This window comes from Carassius gibelio, chromosome A7 (genome assembly GCF_023724105.1).
Source record: "Carassius gibelio isolate Cgi1373 ecotype wild population from Czech Republic chromosome A7, carGib1.2-hapl.c, whole genome shotgun sequence".
Classification (NCBI taxonomy): domain Eukaryota; kingdom Metazoa; phylum Chordata; class Actinopteri; order Cypriniformes; family Cyprinidae; genus Carassius; species Carassius gibelio.
This window is the reverse complement of record NC_068377.1, coordinates 8,281,972-8,299,777: the sequence shown is the minus strand read 5'-3', so window position 1 is coordinate 8,299,777 and position 17,806 is coordinate 8,281,972. Positions and strand designations below refer to the sequence as shown.

Below are 17,806 nucleotides of genomic sequence, written 5' to 3'. Positions count from 1 at the left end.
ATATATATTCATAAATATATATGTGTGTGTGTGTGTGTATGTAACTATTTCTTTGTTTTGGACGTTTTCCATTGTTTATCTCAATCTCAATGTTTTTTTTTTTTTTTTTTTTGTATTATTTATTCTTTGTATAAATAAACGTATTCTTTTAAAATAATTGAAATAGCAGCTGTTGGGTAAATAGCCTAAGTAAACACTATGATATATGAAATAACAGATAGTATGTCGCAAATCTTTCAAATCAGTGACAACGTTTGTGTATTCTTCTTGGGGCAATGTTCAACAGCTTTAAGTTTATGTATCTACAGAGAAACGGGCTTAAAAAAACTAGGCTGTCTGATAAACATTTACTATAATTAAATTCCCTTACGCTTTGGATGCCAACTGAAGAAGTCCCTTACGTGCTTACGCACACTGACAGCAAGGCGTCGCGACGTGAAGCGGTCATTCACATGCGCCAGCGCGTCATTTGCTGCAACGCAATCTCAGCCATCCCGAACTCCCAGTATTCCCGGCGTCATGTAGCCTGCCGTTATTCCTCCATATCAGCCGTTTCACCCACTAACGGAAGTTGAAGAACAGCTGCTGATATTATGGACGGAATTCCAACATGAACTGAAGTTAATTTATTTGATAAGAAGCGCTGCGTGGTATGTGTTACGTCTTTTATACATTGCTTTGTTTGTTAAAAGTGGCTCATTCGGGGTGAATCGGCAGCGTATTGTCAAGAGCTGTTGATGCCATGCATCTGTTACATGACAACATAAATTTCTTTAAGCAATAGCCTCACTTTATTATTTTTAATATCAGTCAGAAATAGGAATCATATTGAAATTTCCATACCGAGTTGGATTCTTTTTATTTTATTATTATTATTTTTTTTACGTGCTTAAAACGAGACAGTTCAAAGCACATATTTCCCAGTAATTGTATTATAATTGCTAACGGGATAAATACCCTTTAATGACATTTGAAAAAAAAAAATATATTATTGTTAAATATCAAGACCGTATCCCAATAAAGATGGTACAGTATTCAGTCTTACCTTTTTCCTTTTTCTTTTTTAATATAGTGTAATAGTAAATAAATAAATAAAACCTGAAGGAATGAAAAACTCCTGAAAGAATCCTACTATATAAAGTGCAGTTCACACATTAGGATTCTTTGAGGATTCATTCAGGATGTTTTGACAAGTTTTTAAACTTATCACGAGATATATATATATATATATATATTATTTACTATATATTTTAAATGTCCCTGTTGTATGTCAGATGCATTTCTAAAATTACAAATATTCACATGTAGTCTCTAAATTAATATGTTATAAATCTGCATGCATAATAATTATAAGAATCAACCAAATTCTAGATAATAAAAATTCATTTTCATTAATTCATTTGGAGTATAGCAAGATGTGCCAGCTTTACAGGTTTAAGTATTTTTAGTCAATTCAAAATTGTTTGTTTGAATAAAGAGTTTTGAATCCTTATATTTAAAATCATTTGAAGCAGACTGTTTTTATGGACCGTTGAATCAGATATTGGAGGAATGTTTTTCTGTTCAGGTGGGCAGCATTGGTGGACAGAGGCGTGGATGTAGCGATGGTGCTGGATCTAGGTGAGAACTGTATGGAGCAGGCTGATGGAGGCAGGCTCTCAAAGAATGTCTCAGAAATGTTAGAACCAGAGCCGAGCACAGAGAAATCCAAACCAGTCAGAGCCAGGACCAGCAGTATCACACAAAGAGACAAATCTCATGCGCAGCCTTGTACCACTTGGGATGGCTGCTCCCAAGTTCAGCGAAGGCTCCAGAAGACGGAAGGAAGAAATAAAGATGAAACTGTGCAGCCAAGGGAACCTTCCAAACCGCCGCTTTATCGAAGGCCACTTAGTCTGGAAATAAAACCACAGCGAATTAGAGCAACGCAGCCAGTGCAGAAGGTGATACAGCCACCTTGGCGTAGTGGTGGCCCTTCTCCACCCATGCGAAGCCTGACAAGCCTTAGTTTGGGGTCAGGGAACTGGCTTCGCCGAAGTGAGAGCACATGCACAGTTAACTCCACGACACCCCCACGTGCAGGCAGGGGTCAAATGAGACCTGCAACCTCCTTGCCACATATTGCCAGGGGTATGGCACCACTTCCTTCGCCTTCAACACCTCGTGGGCCATGCCTGCTTGTGGCTCTTCGTCCCATAAACCTGGAACAGGAGCGTCAGACCTTTTTTCAGTCTAACTATCTGTATGAGCCCCAGTTTGAGTACGCCTCCCCAGAGCCCGTCAGTGTTTTGGAGAAGTACAGAGAGGGCTCCAGCCTCTTTCTGTCCCAGGTATGTTTTATGTTGAAAATACAAAAATTCATTGTGTTTCAATGTCCAGTGAACTGCCTTACTGTTAACAGCCTCCGTAAGCAAACGCCTTCTAAAGGTGCAGTGCCATTTACACTGTTCTGTGAATTTGTCATTTCAGTAAGAAAACGTGAGTTGGAGTTTTATGTGAGGGATTTTGTATTGCAGATTCGCCACGTTGACCAACAGAAAGCAGCTTGGTTTGAAAGTGACTTCTGTGTGAGCAGTGCTTCATACTTCTCTACACTATTTACAATAGACAATGAACCTTTTTCGCCTCCTAATTTTTGCTGAAGTTTCAGTAATGTGACTGCGCCTTAATGGAAATAGAAACCTCATAAGTTACCGATTTGAAACACTCAATGTAGGGAGAAACTCTGTGTGTATAAATAGCGCATGAGAGACTCCAATTACAGTTGGTTCCTGTAGAGTTTAATGTTTGCACGTTGCAAAGCTAATGATTTAGTATTCAAATACGTTTGAAATGCGTAAGTAAAAACTGCATTTTTAATTAGTTTGATATTTTCAGTTTGAAATTAAATCAGTATTTTTATGATCAACATTTCAGTATCCGTTTTAGTCGGCTTGTCATTCTGGGATTGCAAAAGAAACATACAGTGCTGCCTTAGGTTTTGAATAAAACAGGCTACCTTAGATATGCAAAATATGTAAATATGCTGTCTATGTTGGGAGCAAAGTTATGGTGGCTTAAAATGTTGCTTACGCTGACAGCTTGCTAGGTTTGAGAATCAGTGTTACTTTAGAATCATTGAGACACTATTATAGTTTTATTAATAGTTTGAATTAGTTTTTATTTGTATGTGTGGTTTTGTAATTTTCATTAGTTTTCTCTTTTTTTATATGTATAATAGTTTTTATATATTTTTTTATTTTAGTATTAGTTATTTTAGTACATCAAGTTAAATTAAATGCTTGCTTAGCAACCAGCTGAAAAAAAATAAGTTTACTTTTTCAAAATATTTTATTTCAGTTAATGTCTATTTATTTCAAGTAGCAAAAATATGGTTTTATCTTTTTGGTTTTCATTTTAATTCACTAGAGTTTGGCTGTTTGGAACACAGCCATAATGTTAAGTCCTGAATCTATTGCCATTTGTCTCACCTCGTGCCTTTTTTCTAGGCAGTTGGGATTATGGAGTGCGTGTTGAAGAGGTATGAGACCTATGAAAACTTTGAAGAAGTCACAGGGGGCAGCTTGCTACCGAAGAGTCAAGTGTGGGCAGCCACACGCAAGTACCTACAGAAGGAGGGCTGTGTTGGTGAGGTGTGTGGATATCAGAGTTTAAGTGTCGAGGCATTAGTGTTTTATCAAATAACAAAAGAATAGTCATTTCAAATTCTGTCACCAGGTGGTTGTAAGTCTCTCTGATGAGCTTCTGTCCCAAGCAGTAATGATGGTGGAGAGATGTCGACCAACTCTAACTATTAACTTGTCAGGAGCAAGGCAACACTGGCTTGAGGGCATGCTTAGACATGAGATTGGTATGAACTTTAACACACTTCAAACTATAAATTAAACACTAAATGTTGTAAATGTTTTGTCCAGTCAAATAACAAACGTTATTCAGTCATCTCATTCGTATTGCTGTTGATTTAGTACTATGTAGCCCTGCATATAGTAAAATCTAATTGGTACAAAATCCTGCTTGACATAATAAAGTGCTGCTGTGATGATGTTTTTTGTAGGCCAGCCCAGATGTTAGCATCACCCTGTTTTCCGTGAGAAAAACCCAATAAGAGTTTCCACTGGCTTTTAGTTTATGTCAGAAAATGAGCTCTGTGACCAACAAAAGTTTATGATTCGTACACGTTCAAAGCTAAATGTAGACCATAAACATGCTGCGTTATGGTTGACCACCATTAAACTTCTGAAAACTCTATGTCTTTATTTATAAAACATATTCCCTCAAAGTACGAGTTAGCAAGAATGTGATTATAAATAAGAGGCTGTGAAACTAGTGGGTAGTTGAGTTTTCCTGTTTAACAAGACGGCGTTTAATGTCCCAGACAACCTCTGTAGTCCCATTTTAGCTACTAGTACTCAACTACCATATTAAAGAAGAGTTAAGGCTTAAACAAAACTCAAGGGTGTATTACTGATTTATTTCATGTGGTAGAATAAAATGTAAAAACACTGATTGTAGGATGATAGATTTTCGTGATCTGGCCTGCAAAAATATGTCATACCTGCAGAACTCTAAATTGTATATTAAATATAATTTATGTTCTGATTGGCTGTTATTGTGTCACATTATGTAGCATTTTTGCATTTGGTCTAGGTGGGCAAAGCACTTGTTTTTGCTGGGTCACAGTTGGTTACAACATTGATCTTGCTATACAAGAAATATCGTATTGACATTCTTCTGTGTTGAATCTAGTTGGTAACTGACTATTCTTGATGTTAATTTTATAGTCTTTTGTCTGCAAAACCTGTCCTTCCAGCAATTTTATGACTTTCACTCCCAGGCACACATTACTTACGGGGTGTGAATAACTGCATGCAGCCATGGGCCACTTCTGTTGGGAGAAAGCAGTTTGGACTGAAACCAGCTAATCCTACTGAAGAGGGGCTTGCTAGTCTTCACAGTGTGTTGCTACGGAAACAGCCCTTCCTGTGGCGAGCTGCTCTGCTATACTATACTGTATACCATGCCACAAACATGAGCTTCAGCCAACTGTTCAGCCATATTGCTCGCTTTGTCCAAGATCCTGCTGTACGCTGGGAATACTGCCTCCGCGCCAAACGAGGACAGACAGATACCTCGAAACCAGGTGAACTAAATCACAAAGAATAGAACTGAGAAATATTTTTAATATGTGATGTCATTTTATTATGTTGACTTGAGAAAGCCAGCATTCTCATCTATCTGGTTAACTGACAGACTCTATGTCCTGAAAACCTTAAAGCTTTTAAAACCGCTTTTAAAACCTCTTTTAAGATATTAAAGGTCCCGTTTTTCACGCTTTTTTGAAGCTTTGATTGTGTTTACAGTGTGCAATATAACGTGTTCATGTTTCGCGTGTAAAAAAAACACAGTATTTTTCTCACAATTCAACTATCTATATACCGCTGTTTTCACGGTCATAAAAACGGGCTGATGACTTCCTTGTTCTATAAAGTCCCTCCTTCAGAAATACGTAACTAGTTCTGATTGGGCCAGCGGTTCCTGTGTTGTGATTCGACAGCAGCTTAGAGCAGGCTGACCTCCTGGAAATGTGATTGGACTAGAACACACGTGCTGGAGATGTACTTATAATCACAGGAGCGTTTTTACTGACGAGATGCGCATGAAAATCGCATTCAATTTTTTTTTGCACATCCCTAACATCTAGTTAACAAAGCTAAACAACGTTGCCCTTTGTGTAATAAGTTACAGAAACTGTTAAACGCAACTTAACAACTTAAATAATAAAATACACTTACCGGTTGTGGTCCATAAACAACGCCTTCTCCAAACAAAGAGGGAACTGCTCCATCTTTCAGGAATAATCTTTGTGCGAATCTGGCATTAAAGGTCCCATTTTACGCGCTTTTTGGAAGCTTTGATTGTGTTTACAGTGTGCAATATAACATGTGTTCATGTTTCTCGTGTAAAAAAAAACAGTATTTTTCACACAATGCACCTATCTGTATACCGCTGTTTTCACTGTCACAAAAACGGCTGATAACTTCCTTGTTCTATGAAGCCTCTCCTTCAGAAATATGTAACGGGTTCTGATTGGGCCAGCGGTACCCGTGTTGTGATTTGACAGCAGCTGAGAGCAGGCTGCCCTCCTGGTAACGTGATTGGGCTAGAACGCAGGTGCTGGAGATGTATTTATAGTCACAGGAGCGTTTTTACTGACGAGATGTGCATGAAAATCGCATTTGTTTTTTTGCACAGCCCTAACATCTAGTTAACAAAGCTAAACAGCATTACCCTTTGTGTAATAAACTGTTAAACGCACCAACTTAAATAATAAAATACACTTACCAGTTGTGGTCCATAAACAACGCCTTCTCCAGACAAAGAGGGAACTGCTCCATCTTTCAAGAATAATCTTTGTGCGAATCCGGCATTAAACTGATTGAGATTGAGGAAGCTGTCCTCAGCTAAATGAGCTGCACATAGTTTTACATGTGGCTTATAATTTTCGGGAACCAAGATAAACTTAAATTGTAACCATTAATCTCAAAGTACAGCGTTTCTGGGAAGCCCAAACAAAGATGATTGGACTCCAAGAAAAAAAAAAACAGCGTTTCAACGACATGGCAAAAAACAAACAGCTCTTCCTTCTTCTCCGTCGGAGCGAAACAAGGCCACGCCCCCTGTTTGTGAATTCATGTGGGCGGTGGTTAGTCAAAAAAACTGTTTTAGTGACGTCATTAGTACAGGAACTAGAGGGCTGTAGTCCAAACGGGTCGTTTTTTGTAGGCGAATTCTGTTAAATCAAATATCTCGCTTGGCATTGAACTTTGAGCTTTAGAATTTTACAGATATTATTTATACTCTAACAACAACATTACACAATAACTAAAGTTTAAAACATGGGATCACGAAGAACGGGACCTTTAAATATACTTAAAACTTTCTGGCCAGGATTTCTCAAGCCAACAACATTGTTTGTCTTCTCAAACTTTATTATCTAGTTTTATATTGCCTTTCTGTGTTTGTACTATATGTTTTTGCATATGTGTGTGTACAGGTTGCTTCAGTAAAGATCAGGTCTACCTTGATGGAATTTTAAGGATTTTACGCCACAGGAGAAACATTGATTTTAAGATATTAACCGCTCTTGGCAAGGCAGGTCCTATTCACACTTACTGTTTTTAAAGTAATATTCTTTCTTTTTTTTTTTATCAGTGAAACAGTTCCTTTGATTATGTATATTCATACCAATTTATATTATTCCAATTTTTAGGTTTCCTATGAAGATGTGGACAGACTTCGGGATTTGGCTGTATTAAATGGAACTAGGATTCCTCACTTCATGCAGGATGAAGAACGATATCTTCAACACCTCGACCACATAGTCGAAGTGAATGAACTGAGTGATACAGAGCTTCAAGAGCTCATTCCATGAAGAGTTGCAAAAAAAAAAAAAAAAATCTAAACCATTTTTTTTTTCCCAGGCCAAAACAAAAATTGATTTTTCAAAGATCTGATTGATATAATTTTGGATGGTTTTTCATGAAAACGTGATGTTTGATAATCATCCATAGAAAGTAATACATGCAGCATGGTTGTGTCCAATGATTGATGTAGTAGTATGCTACATTAAATGCCATATTACTCAGTAAGTCTGTTTACAAATCCAATGATTGTCCGTTTTAAAACCATATGACTCTCAGGCATGAAAGACATGTTTAGATTCTTGCAAACCTAAGGTATGTTCGGAATGGCATACTACCAATCTCATACAATTTTTTAGTATACTGTGCACTATGCACATTTTTAAAACATATATATGATGTTGAACATTATGCCAAAGTGTGCAGTACTGTAATGCCGTGGCCTTGACTTGAACTAGTGTTTCCAATATTATGAGCAAACCAAAAGATTTCTTTCTTAATTCATTAGTTGATTAGATGGAACAAAATATGATATAAATCCAAAACAGTTGTAATTATTTCAGTTGACAATTGGATGTCACGTGTTAATTTAAACGTGCATCGTAAGACAACAGAAAATGGCCTTGCATACTGTTTTTAAAAAAAACTACATTGTATGCAGTAACTAGTATTCCGTTCCGAACACTACCATAGTCATGAGAAGCTGAAAGATGGTCATGTAGCATTTTAACTGCACTCATAATGTAATGGGCACATCCCAACATGCTAGTTATTGATATCTGACACAAGGCAGAACTATGTGAGCACTTAATCAAATGATTTACCCTGACAGTGTTTATATGAGAATTCACACGCACTTCATTTAGATTGCTGTTAGATTTTTCTACTAGTTTTTAATTTTCTCTATTTATTGTTTACCTCTTGTATTAATGTTAACTGAATGTCTGTGGTATTAGCTTTATGCACAAGTAGCAAATGTGTTTTTTTTTCTTCAACTTAGCATAGCAAGCAATGCAAAAAGACACCAAGGCTGACTCATTTTAACAAAACATTAATTGAGAACTTTATAATAAAGAAATTACCCCAATGAAAAAAAAAAATCTGGCCCCTTTGACAATTTTACTTTTTCCTCATCAGGGCTTATGAAATGTCAGTATTCTATCTAGAAATAATCAGTGTTCTTCTGCGAGCACCCTTGGTGGTCTTCTTTCCCCATGCTAATGTGATGCGACACCTTTGTGGGAGAGTTGCCAGTGCAACCTCTGCTTTTCGTACCCGTTTAAAGCAGTCCAGCTGGCCAGCTTCCTCAATGTACATATTAAGATTGTGACGGACTCAGGAAGAAAAAAAAAAAAAGGAGGTCATATGGATGTGCCTTATATGGGTTCAAAACTCATGCGTCATGTCATAGCTCCATGTTATATGCTTGAAATCACATATCCATTTGTATTTATCATTGTCAGTACTGCACGAAAATTGCACACTTCATGATAAGTTGCTGTTATCTTATTAAAACTGTACACTGAAGTCCCTAGAATCATTGTCTGAGTGCTAAATAAAAAAAAAAAAATTTTATATATATATATATTAGAGTGGCGCGCAATGTTGTAATTAAACCTAAATATGACTTTGCTGAAAATAGTCTTAGGCCATCTAAGATGTAGCAGTCTTTGTTTCTTCATCAGAAGAGATTTGAAGAAATTTTACATTACAGCACTTGCTTAATGGATCTTCTTTCATTGAATGGATGCCATCAGAATGAGTTTTCCAACAGCTGATAAAAACATCACAATAACCCACAAGTAATTCACATGACTCCAGTCCATTAATTAACATCCTAACTACATAACATTCAAAACCATTGCCTCAGACTAAAATACTAGTCGTATATCCATAATGCTTTTTTCAGTGAAATATCTCATCTGAATCAGGAGAGAAATGTGCACGGATAAAGCACAATTTACAAGCAAAGACAGTTTAAACAAGTTCTGATAAAACAGTTTCAAATATATTGGTGGATTTTATTTATAACAAACGCACAGGTTTTCACTTTACATGATTATAATTGATGAACTGGAATCGTGAATTATGTGATGCATTTCATTTACTTGTTATGTTTCTGCAAATATATTCTGATAAAGAAACAAACGTATCAGCGAATTTTAATCTTTGGGTGTACTATTCCTTTAAATTGTCACTGTATATTAATAAATTTTATGTATGAATTATTAACAATATATATTAATATTTCTTTAATTAAATTGACAAACTCATATCAATAAAGTAATTCATAATTCAAATATATATGTACCATTCGCCACCAATTATCGCATTGAAATTGGTGGTGGAAAACATGAGACCGATTAAAAACAAGTTTCATTTAATATATCTTATTTTCAATAAATTGCAGTAAAGCCTCCATACCTGACAATACTATAGTTTATAATCTGAGCTCATATCAGCAGGGCAAGTCACTGAACAACACAATCTTCCAGTATATAACGCAACCAGGATCGGGAGCCCCCATCAGTCATCTACAGCCTGAGAATCATGGGGAAAGAGCAGGCATTCTTTCCCAGTCATAATATCATAGCTTAATTCAGTGTTGTTCCAAAAATGAAATGGAGATGTCCAACTCAAAATTGGGGAGATGGGGGAAAAACAAGCAGCACTAATACAAAGTGAATGTAGGAGAGGGACTACAGCCCATTGTGTTCATTCTGTACAAGTCTTGTGTTGCTTAATAACTTCTTGCTCCAGTAAAATGAAGCTTCACACCTGAAAGGCAGCATGTCTCTGCACGACATGTTGAGGTAAAAAGGTTTTCCTAGAAGAAAGATTCAAAAAGGAATTGATGAAAATTTTCAAAAAGATAATTTTAGATTAATCAAAAATACAGCGTACTGACTGTACATGACATCCTGTACCTGCTTTTAGCCCATCATGTTGTGGTTGAGCTTCTTATTGCCAGAGCACCTTCTGAATTTGACAGAGACTGTCCCTTCAGCACAGGATCTACAGAAGAATGTCAGATGCCATGTCATATGATTTCACTTAGAATGGGATGTATATTACCAGTCAAAGACTTTATTTTATCTTTTTGAAAGAAGTCTCTTATGCTCACCAAGGTTTTTTTTTTTTTGTTTAGTTTTTTTTACTATTTTCTATTTGGTTATATTTACAAATGTTATTCATTCCTGTGATGCAAAGCTGAATTTTCAGCTCCATTACTCCAGTCTTCAGTGTGACATGATCCTTCAAAAATCATTTAATATGCTGATTTGGTGCTCAATAATTAATACTGGTTATTACAAGTGGGTTTTTTTGCCTTAATATTTTGTGAAAACCATGATTGATGAATATAATTTTTTTGAAATGGTAACATAAATAGATATATTTCGGGACATGATTCATAAAATGTCTTTACTGCCACTTTTGATAAATTTAATGTTACTTACCCCAAACCTTTGAGTTATCACAGTCCACAACAATATTAAGCAGCAATACCAATTTATTTATTGCACAAGTCATACATAACTTCATTCATTCATTGCGTGCATGAACGAATAAAAAAAAAAAAAAGAAAAAAAAAATAATAATCACACAACAAAAAACGGAACAGAAAGAAGAAAATCTTTTGGTGCACTGGGATAATGGGACACTGAAGACTAGAGTAATGGCTGATGAAAATTCAGCTTTAAGAACTTCATCCCAAAATATATTCAAGTAATTTTATTAAAGTAGAAAATGGTTCTTTTAAACTGTAATTTTATTTCACCATTATTGATTTTATGGTATTTTTGATCAAATGAATGCAGTCTTGGTGAGACTTCTTTCAAAACCATTAAAAACATTAATATTGTAATGGTAGTATTTTATAATAAACAATAACTTGACAAATCAATGAATCAAAGCAGATAAGGAAAGCTGGCTTACAAAAGTATGGGTGTTCCATGGCTTCTTGGGCAGTCAATCTCTGTTGATGATCGTAACGCAGGAGTTTATCCAGCAAATCCAGAGCTTCTGGGCTCACCAAGTGCTGATTCTCTGGCTGAACAAAGTTCTCCCAGCGCTTACGTGTCTGCCTGAAGATGTTTGCAATTTCTAGATTAAAACACTAGCTATTTAAAATCAATATGTAGAATTAACTACTGGAAATCCACTACAAAGCACCATGTATATTGTTTGCCAAAAGCATTAAACATTTTTTTTTTTTTTACTGTAGATCTAAAGATGAAAACAAGATTGGTTAACATAGGGATACTGTGCACCGCTAGCAACTTTGTACAAAGATCCTTAAAAACTGACCAATGTGAAAATCTGTCAATAAATTCCCACTCACTGGCCGAGCAGATCTTTGAAACGTGTGTCCAGCTCAATGTGATACTTGTTCAGGTAGCTGAATAGCTCTTCTGTTCCAAGAACCTTGGCAATTCTGACCAACTGTAGGAAAGATTCTGCTGTTAGCATACTGAGTATTTTAAGACTAGATATTGTAAAAATGTTCATAGAAGAATGACAAGTCATACCTGGTCATAGTTGTCTTGACCATGAAAAAATGGCTCTTTCTGGAAGATCATACTGGCTAACATACAGCCTAAGCTCCACATGTCCAAACTGTAGTCATACATCTGCAAATTATTTAAGAATTATTTATTTAGCAAATTATTTATTCATTATTTAACTGCAACATCTGATGGTAATATAGGAATAAGTTAACTCTGTGTGCAACTTGATCCTGAAATCTGTTCAATAAAAAAAAAAAAATTGGACGGCAAGTGTTTCTCAGGGGAACGTCTATAAAAAGAAATCTGCATGGCACCTCAGTGATAAAAGTCCTGCATTCATGATGATTTGTTCACAGTGGAAGAGTAAGTTCTGTGATCCTGCAATAATGGGAACACTGCTCATTTAACGGTCAGTCACATGATTGTCTTCTGTAAACAGCTGTCTGTTTTTGCTTGGAGAATTAATACATATTCATAATATCCTATTTATTATTTTTATTAAATAAATATTCTTCTATTTAAAAACAGGAAAACTGACACTATTCACAAAAGGTAAACAATTCACCTAGCTACTTGTTTGACTAGTAAAATGTGTTTTCCCAGTGCAACTAATAGTATCCATCCAAGTGAAATATATAAAATCAGCTTGTCATAAAAAAAAAAAAAAACAACTTCACAGAGTCAGAAAAGGAACAATCGCTTTTGTCATTATTTTGTTGAACCACTTTTTGCTTTAGACTTTACAATATTTGCCCACTCTTCTTTGCAGAACTACTCAAGTTCAGTTCAATTTGATGGTAACCTTTTGTGGACTGAGGTTAAGTCTGAGCTCTGACGAGGCCATTCAAGGACATTCAACCTTTTCCTCCTCAAACCACTGTGTCAGTCTAACCTTCTTTCCACTGACAACTTTCCGGCAGAGGGCAGCAGATTTTTCTCAAGAATTTGATGGTATTTTGCCTCATCCATGTTTTTTTTTTTTTTTTTTTTTGTATCCATCTCCTGACTTGTGCCTACCCAGTACTTTATCCTTTAACTTCAACGTTTGTATATGTGTATGTATACACACACACACAGACACAGTCATATACACACAAACAAACACTCACTCTATATATAAACATATATAGTTAACATTTTAAAAATGTATTGTAAGACTATTCCAGATTCCAGCATTTCAGTAATAAAAGTCCATATTTCAAAATCGTGTACTTTACCACAAAGTGCAACAGTTAAGGTACGGTGCTTGGCAGTGGTCAAAAAGTATCAAAACTTACTAAATGACTTTTGGATTGATCATCTTCTTGTGGATTTAGGCGGCAATTAAATTACCACACAACCTTGGGGTTTTCAAAAATTTGGACAGGAATTTTTAAATGGGTGGTTGGAAGAAAATAAATACAGTATTTCCCGGACTATAAGTCTCACTTTTTTTTATATTTTGGCTGGTCCTGCGACTTATAGTCAGGTGCGACTTATTTATCAAAATTAATTTGACATGAACCAAGAAAAATGAACCAAGAGAAAACATTACCGTCTAAAGCCACGAGAGAGTCATGTGCGACTTATAGTCCAAAAAATATGGTAAATGAAATTCTGGATGGCAATAAAACCCCTGATTTGCCCCTTTAAATGTTGAAATTCCCTGTGAGAAACAATTAATTTCTGAATAGGGATAAACACTTAATAAATATGTGATGTTTATTTAAGGGAAACATTTTAGGAGCTATTCATGTACAAATCCACAAAGTTTTTTCCCGAAAACAGTATGAAAAGGCCATGAACATAAAAGACATAACATACCTGATAGTCAACCAGCAGCTCTGGTCCCTTATATGATCTTGAGGCGACTCTTACATTGTATTCCTGTGCAGGATGGTAGAACTCAGCAAGACCCCAATCTATAAGCCGCAACTACACCAGTTAACCAAAAAAAAAAAACATATACAAGAGGTCATATAATATACAGCACTGATCTGTAGTCACGAACAAGGGACACATCCAAAAACAAATCCACAGTACTGTTATCAAACTTCACCTTTCTCATCTGGTGGTCTATCATGACATTATGAGGTTTGACATCCCGATGCATGATGCCCATGCTGTGAGAGTAGTCCAGTGCCTTCAAAGAAACAAAGCACATGCACATAATGCACTCTCCTGTTCAAAATAAAAAGTAAAAAATGAAAGTGTAATCTTTATTTCAGCTAAATTACAGTGTTCTTACCTTGAGAAGTTCATACAAGTAGAACCGGATATCAAAGTCTGTAAGTCTCTGATAGAGATCCTACGAATCAGATATGCAAGATATTTAATGTTGGCCATTTTGGTTTAACTCCTTTCATTGATCAGACAAAACTAGTTTATATATAAAGTAAATAAATGTAAATGTGGTACCTTGAAATCTGTGTTATTGATGTACTCAAACACAAGGGCTGGCGTTCTAGACTGTGGAATACCAAAAGAAAGAAAAAAGCATTTAAAAAGTGCATACAAATACAACAAATACAAAGATGGAATGCATACATAGTAGGGGTGTAACAATCCATCGCTATGGATCGATAAATTGATCATTGATATTTAAAATATTTTAAATTGTTTCTTTTTTTGTTGTTTCTTAAGGAGGATTTACACTATTTTACACTATTTAAGCACAGAAGCCCATAATACTTTCTTAACTGTTGACGTTTTTTTTTTTTATATAAAAAAAAAAAAGAAAAAAAAGTGTAGGCCTATTTTTTTGATGTGGAAATTTCAGATCAATGATCAGGTTATATGTTTTGGTTGCATTTGCATGTTAATAAAAATTTAGATGGTATACAACGTTTCTTTATGGGCCTGCTAATAGGTAATATTATAATATGTTAAGACTAATTTAGCAAAAACAGCATTGTGTAGAAAACCACTGCATATACTTTTACAGCTAAATTTACCACAGGGTCCTTCACTGTGTCTACAAGACGAATGATGTTGGTTCCTCCTCTTAAGTTCTCCAAAATTTTGATCTCACGCTTAATCTTCTTCTTCTTAACAGGCTGCAAGAGTAAAGAAAAAAATAATAATGAAAGAATAGCTCAGCTAAAAATGAAAACTTTAAAGGGGTCATATGATGCTTTTTTAAGTTTCATAATTATTTGGTGTAACAGAATATGTTGACATGCTTTAACATAAAAAAACAAAAAATACTGCACATTATTGTTGGTCCTCTATGCCCCGCCTCTCTCAAACACGTCGTTTTCTACAAAGTCACTCCTTCCGACAAGCACAGTCTGCTCCGATTGGCCACCTGACCCAGCGCATTGTGATTGGTCAACCACCGCAAGCACTCGTCAGAAATGTAACACCCCTTTCCATAATCACAAACTTCATCTTTCAAAATCAATGTAAAGACAGTACATAATGACCTAAGTTTTACCATCAGTTCAAGCTCAAAGGGGGAACGGAGTTGTGTGAGAGACACAGTGATGAAGCTCGTATGTGTCTGCAGTACACAAGCCACGGACGGTTAAGACAGCTGACAACACTGTGTGACCCAGTCTCTCTCTCTGTCTTTTTTTCTTTGCGTGAACATTTGGGTGGCATCACGTGAATATTTCCACTTGACATAGACATGTAGGGGTGTGTTAGAATGAGCCGTTTTAGGGGGGCGTGGCAGTGTCTTAACTTTGATAAATAATATCTCTGTGGATTTGAGACTTCCGTTGTTGCAACTTTACAGATCTTCTTCATGCAACAAGAGCTTGTAACCCTCCAAAGAGAAAGGAAATTTTTAAATCGCATCATATGACCCCTTTAATATCGTCTCATCATTTCAGTTCAAAGACTGGATGTCTATGTAATCAAAAGATACTGTAAAGTTATCCATGTGAACCGAGTAGTGTCATCCAAAGTCTTCCAAAAACAAAGAGACAATCACTACATAAGACAAATACATGTAAGCTTTTATTCACATCAATTATACATTCATAAAGCACATTAAATACGGTAAACTCAATTGTGCATCCTTGCTTCACAACACCAAACATCATCAGCTCCTGCACCTCAAGCAAGCATGCCTTAGCCTCTGTTGATCTTACTTAGTGTGCTTTATGTTCATTGGAGATGAAGAACAATCTTTTTTTATTTTTATGGATGGGGTTTTGAATGACATGACGATGAGTAAATTATGAAAAAAATATAATTTATGGGTGAACGCTCTCATTAAGAAACTGCTTCTACCTAATGGTCAGACAATGAGAGACCAGGCATTCTTACCTTCAGTATTTTAACAACTACTCTGTCGTTGCTGTTGATGTTGATGGCCTCAAACACTTCACTGTATTTGCCTCTTCCGAGCTTTCGTACAAGCTGGTAGTCATCCTGGTTGCTGAATAAGACAGAGTAAGCTACAAATACATAAAACTGTGCAAAAAGGTTTATCCAAGTACTGTGGTAAGACTTGGATGACATTTTTTTTTTTTTTTTTTTTTTACATACTACTACCATGCTTTAGCATCCTGAGTTGGCATGTACTCTACAGTCAAGTACCATTCTAGTTCCATTGGAACACTGTATTATTGTTCAACCAATGTACTTTTTCTCAACGGAACCATGCTAAAATAATCTCTGTAGGGGCTAATCAACTGTGTACCTCCAGCTAGGCACATGTGCTTCATAGTCCCAGTACTCCTTGCTCTTCACAGTGTTGGCATCAGCATAAACCCGTGCTTTGCTGCTCACGGGACCGGGCATGGCGGGCTCGGCCAGTCGATCCGCCTTCCCTCCACCTGCTACTACGAGACTCTCCAAGCGGAAGCGACAAGTCGACCGTCTCTGTTGTGAAATACTGCAGAAAGTGTTGTGGTGCCGCAAAACAATGTAACAAGCCGCTTCAATGCGATCTCTCGCGAGCAATTGTGATTGACAGCTGCTCAGCGGCGGCGCGCATGACCTCGCGCTGACGCTCGCGCCACTCAAAGCCAAAGCAAAAAGCAATGGGCGTCTGAAATGCTGCAGAAACCAGCTTATTTTCTGACAGACCGCCAGCTTATTAAATAATTAAAAGTCAGGATTCAATGATGCGCATCGAGGCAGCCTAATAAGATGTGTCCGTTTGTAAACAAATGTAAAAAATTGAGTAACAGCTTTAAAGTGATCGTAGTATATGCGATTGTCTGTAGCAGCCCTCGTATTTTGCATCTAAATAAACAGTGATGCAAATATTTAATTGAAGCACAGACCTGTCAAACCCCCTGAATGTTGCTACGCGGTAAAACTGAACATAAATAACGTGAAGCAGCCGAAATTTCGAGTTGATCGATTGTCTCGGGGCGTGAACAGCGTTTGATCACCACTGTTTACTATAATATTCATTACAGCGGTTTATCAGCCCTGGTTTAAAAGCGTTCCCTGCCGATAAACGCGCTAAGCTAGCGATCTCTACGGATCGGTTTAATTAAATTAGCCCCAAAAACTTCGACACACACAACTCCAGATTTTCGATTACTCTTTAAATGGAGTGTCTCAATTATTCCCAGTGATCCAACAATTAGATTCAGAAAGCGACAGAGAGATCCGCTGGCAAGAAGGCGGATTTCACCCCGAAGATAGCACTTCTGCCGATTTTTGCGATAGCATAGATGGAGTCACCGGAAATACAGTATGTACTTCAGGTACCTTTTTCAAAATAAAAGCCCCCGAATTGAGTCGCATGAAGCTGCAACGCAACTGAATTTGCAACTGAAACAGCAGTTTTTCTGCTTTAACAATTATTTTTATTTATATAATTTGTTTGTTGTGATTTTAAGATGTATATGTACCCAATAACGATAACAGGTGTTCAAGTTACAATTGTTAAAAAATAAAAACAAATTTAGGATAGCTAAGTAATGTTCCCAT

General features: G+C 36.4%; 2 protein-coding genes across 6 annotated transcripts; one reads left to right on the top strand and one right to left on the bottom strand.

The window, feature by feature from the left end:
- The first annotated feature begins 401 nt into the window (after positions 1 to 401).
- Positions 402 to 8,958, top strand: LOC128016564 (microtubule-associated tyrosine carboxypeptidase). Of its 5 annotated transcripts, XM_052601176.1 has the most exons (8): positions 402 to 650; positions 1,568 to 2,330; positions 2,517 to 2,567; positions 3,489 to 3,632; positions 3,718 to 3,850; positions 4,835 to 5,140; positions 7,055 to 7,152; positions 7,271 to 8,958. In XM_052601176.1, the coding sequence occupies exons 2-8, from the start codon at positions 1,605 to 1,607 to the stop codon at positions 7,430 to 7,432; spliced, it is 1,620 nt and encodes a 539-aa protein (XP_052457136.1). In that variant the 5' UTR covers positions 402 to 650; positions 1,568 to 1,604; the 3' UTR covers positions 7,433 to 8,958. The 5 variants fall into 5 exon arrangements, with proteins under 5 accessions (XP_052457136.1, XP_052457137.1, XP_052457141.1 ...); XM_052601177.1 differs by lacking the exon at positions 2,517 to 2,567 and having other exon boundaries at positions 411 to 650; XM_052601181.1 differs by lacking the exon at positions 402 to 650 and having other exon boundaries at positions 2,208 to 2,330; positions 2,470 to 2,567; positions 3,493 to 3,632.
- Positions 8,959 to 9,784: 826 nt separating this feature from the next.
- LOC128016565 (casein kinase II subunit alpha'-like) lies at positions 9,785 to 17,557 on the bottom strand. Its single transcript, XM_052601182.1, has 12 exons — positions 16,560 to 17,557; positions 16,184 to 16,295; positions 14,863 to 14,964; positions 14,327 to 14,377; positions 14,157 to 14,216; positions 13,968 to 14,051; positions 13,733 to 13,843; positions 11,951 to 12,052; positions 11,764 to 11,864; positions 11,358 to 11,506; positions 10,349 to 10,436; positions 9,785 to 10,248 (listed from the first exon to the last, which is right to left on the bottom strand). The coding sequence occupies exons 1-11, from the start codon at positions 16,658 to 16,660 to the stop codon at positions 10,363 to 10,365; spliced, it is 1,047 nt and encodes a 348-aa protein (XP_052457142.1). The 5' UTR covers positions 16,661 to 17,557; the 3' UTR covers positions 9,785 to 10,248; positions 10,349 to 10,362.
- Positions 17,558 to 17,806: the final 249 nt, after the last annotated feature.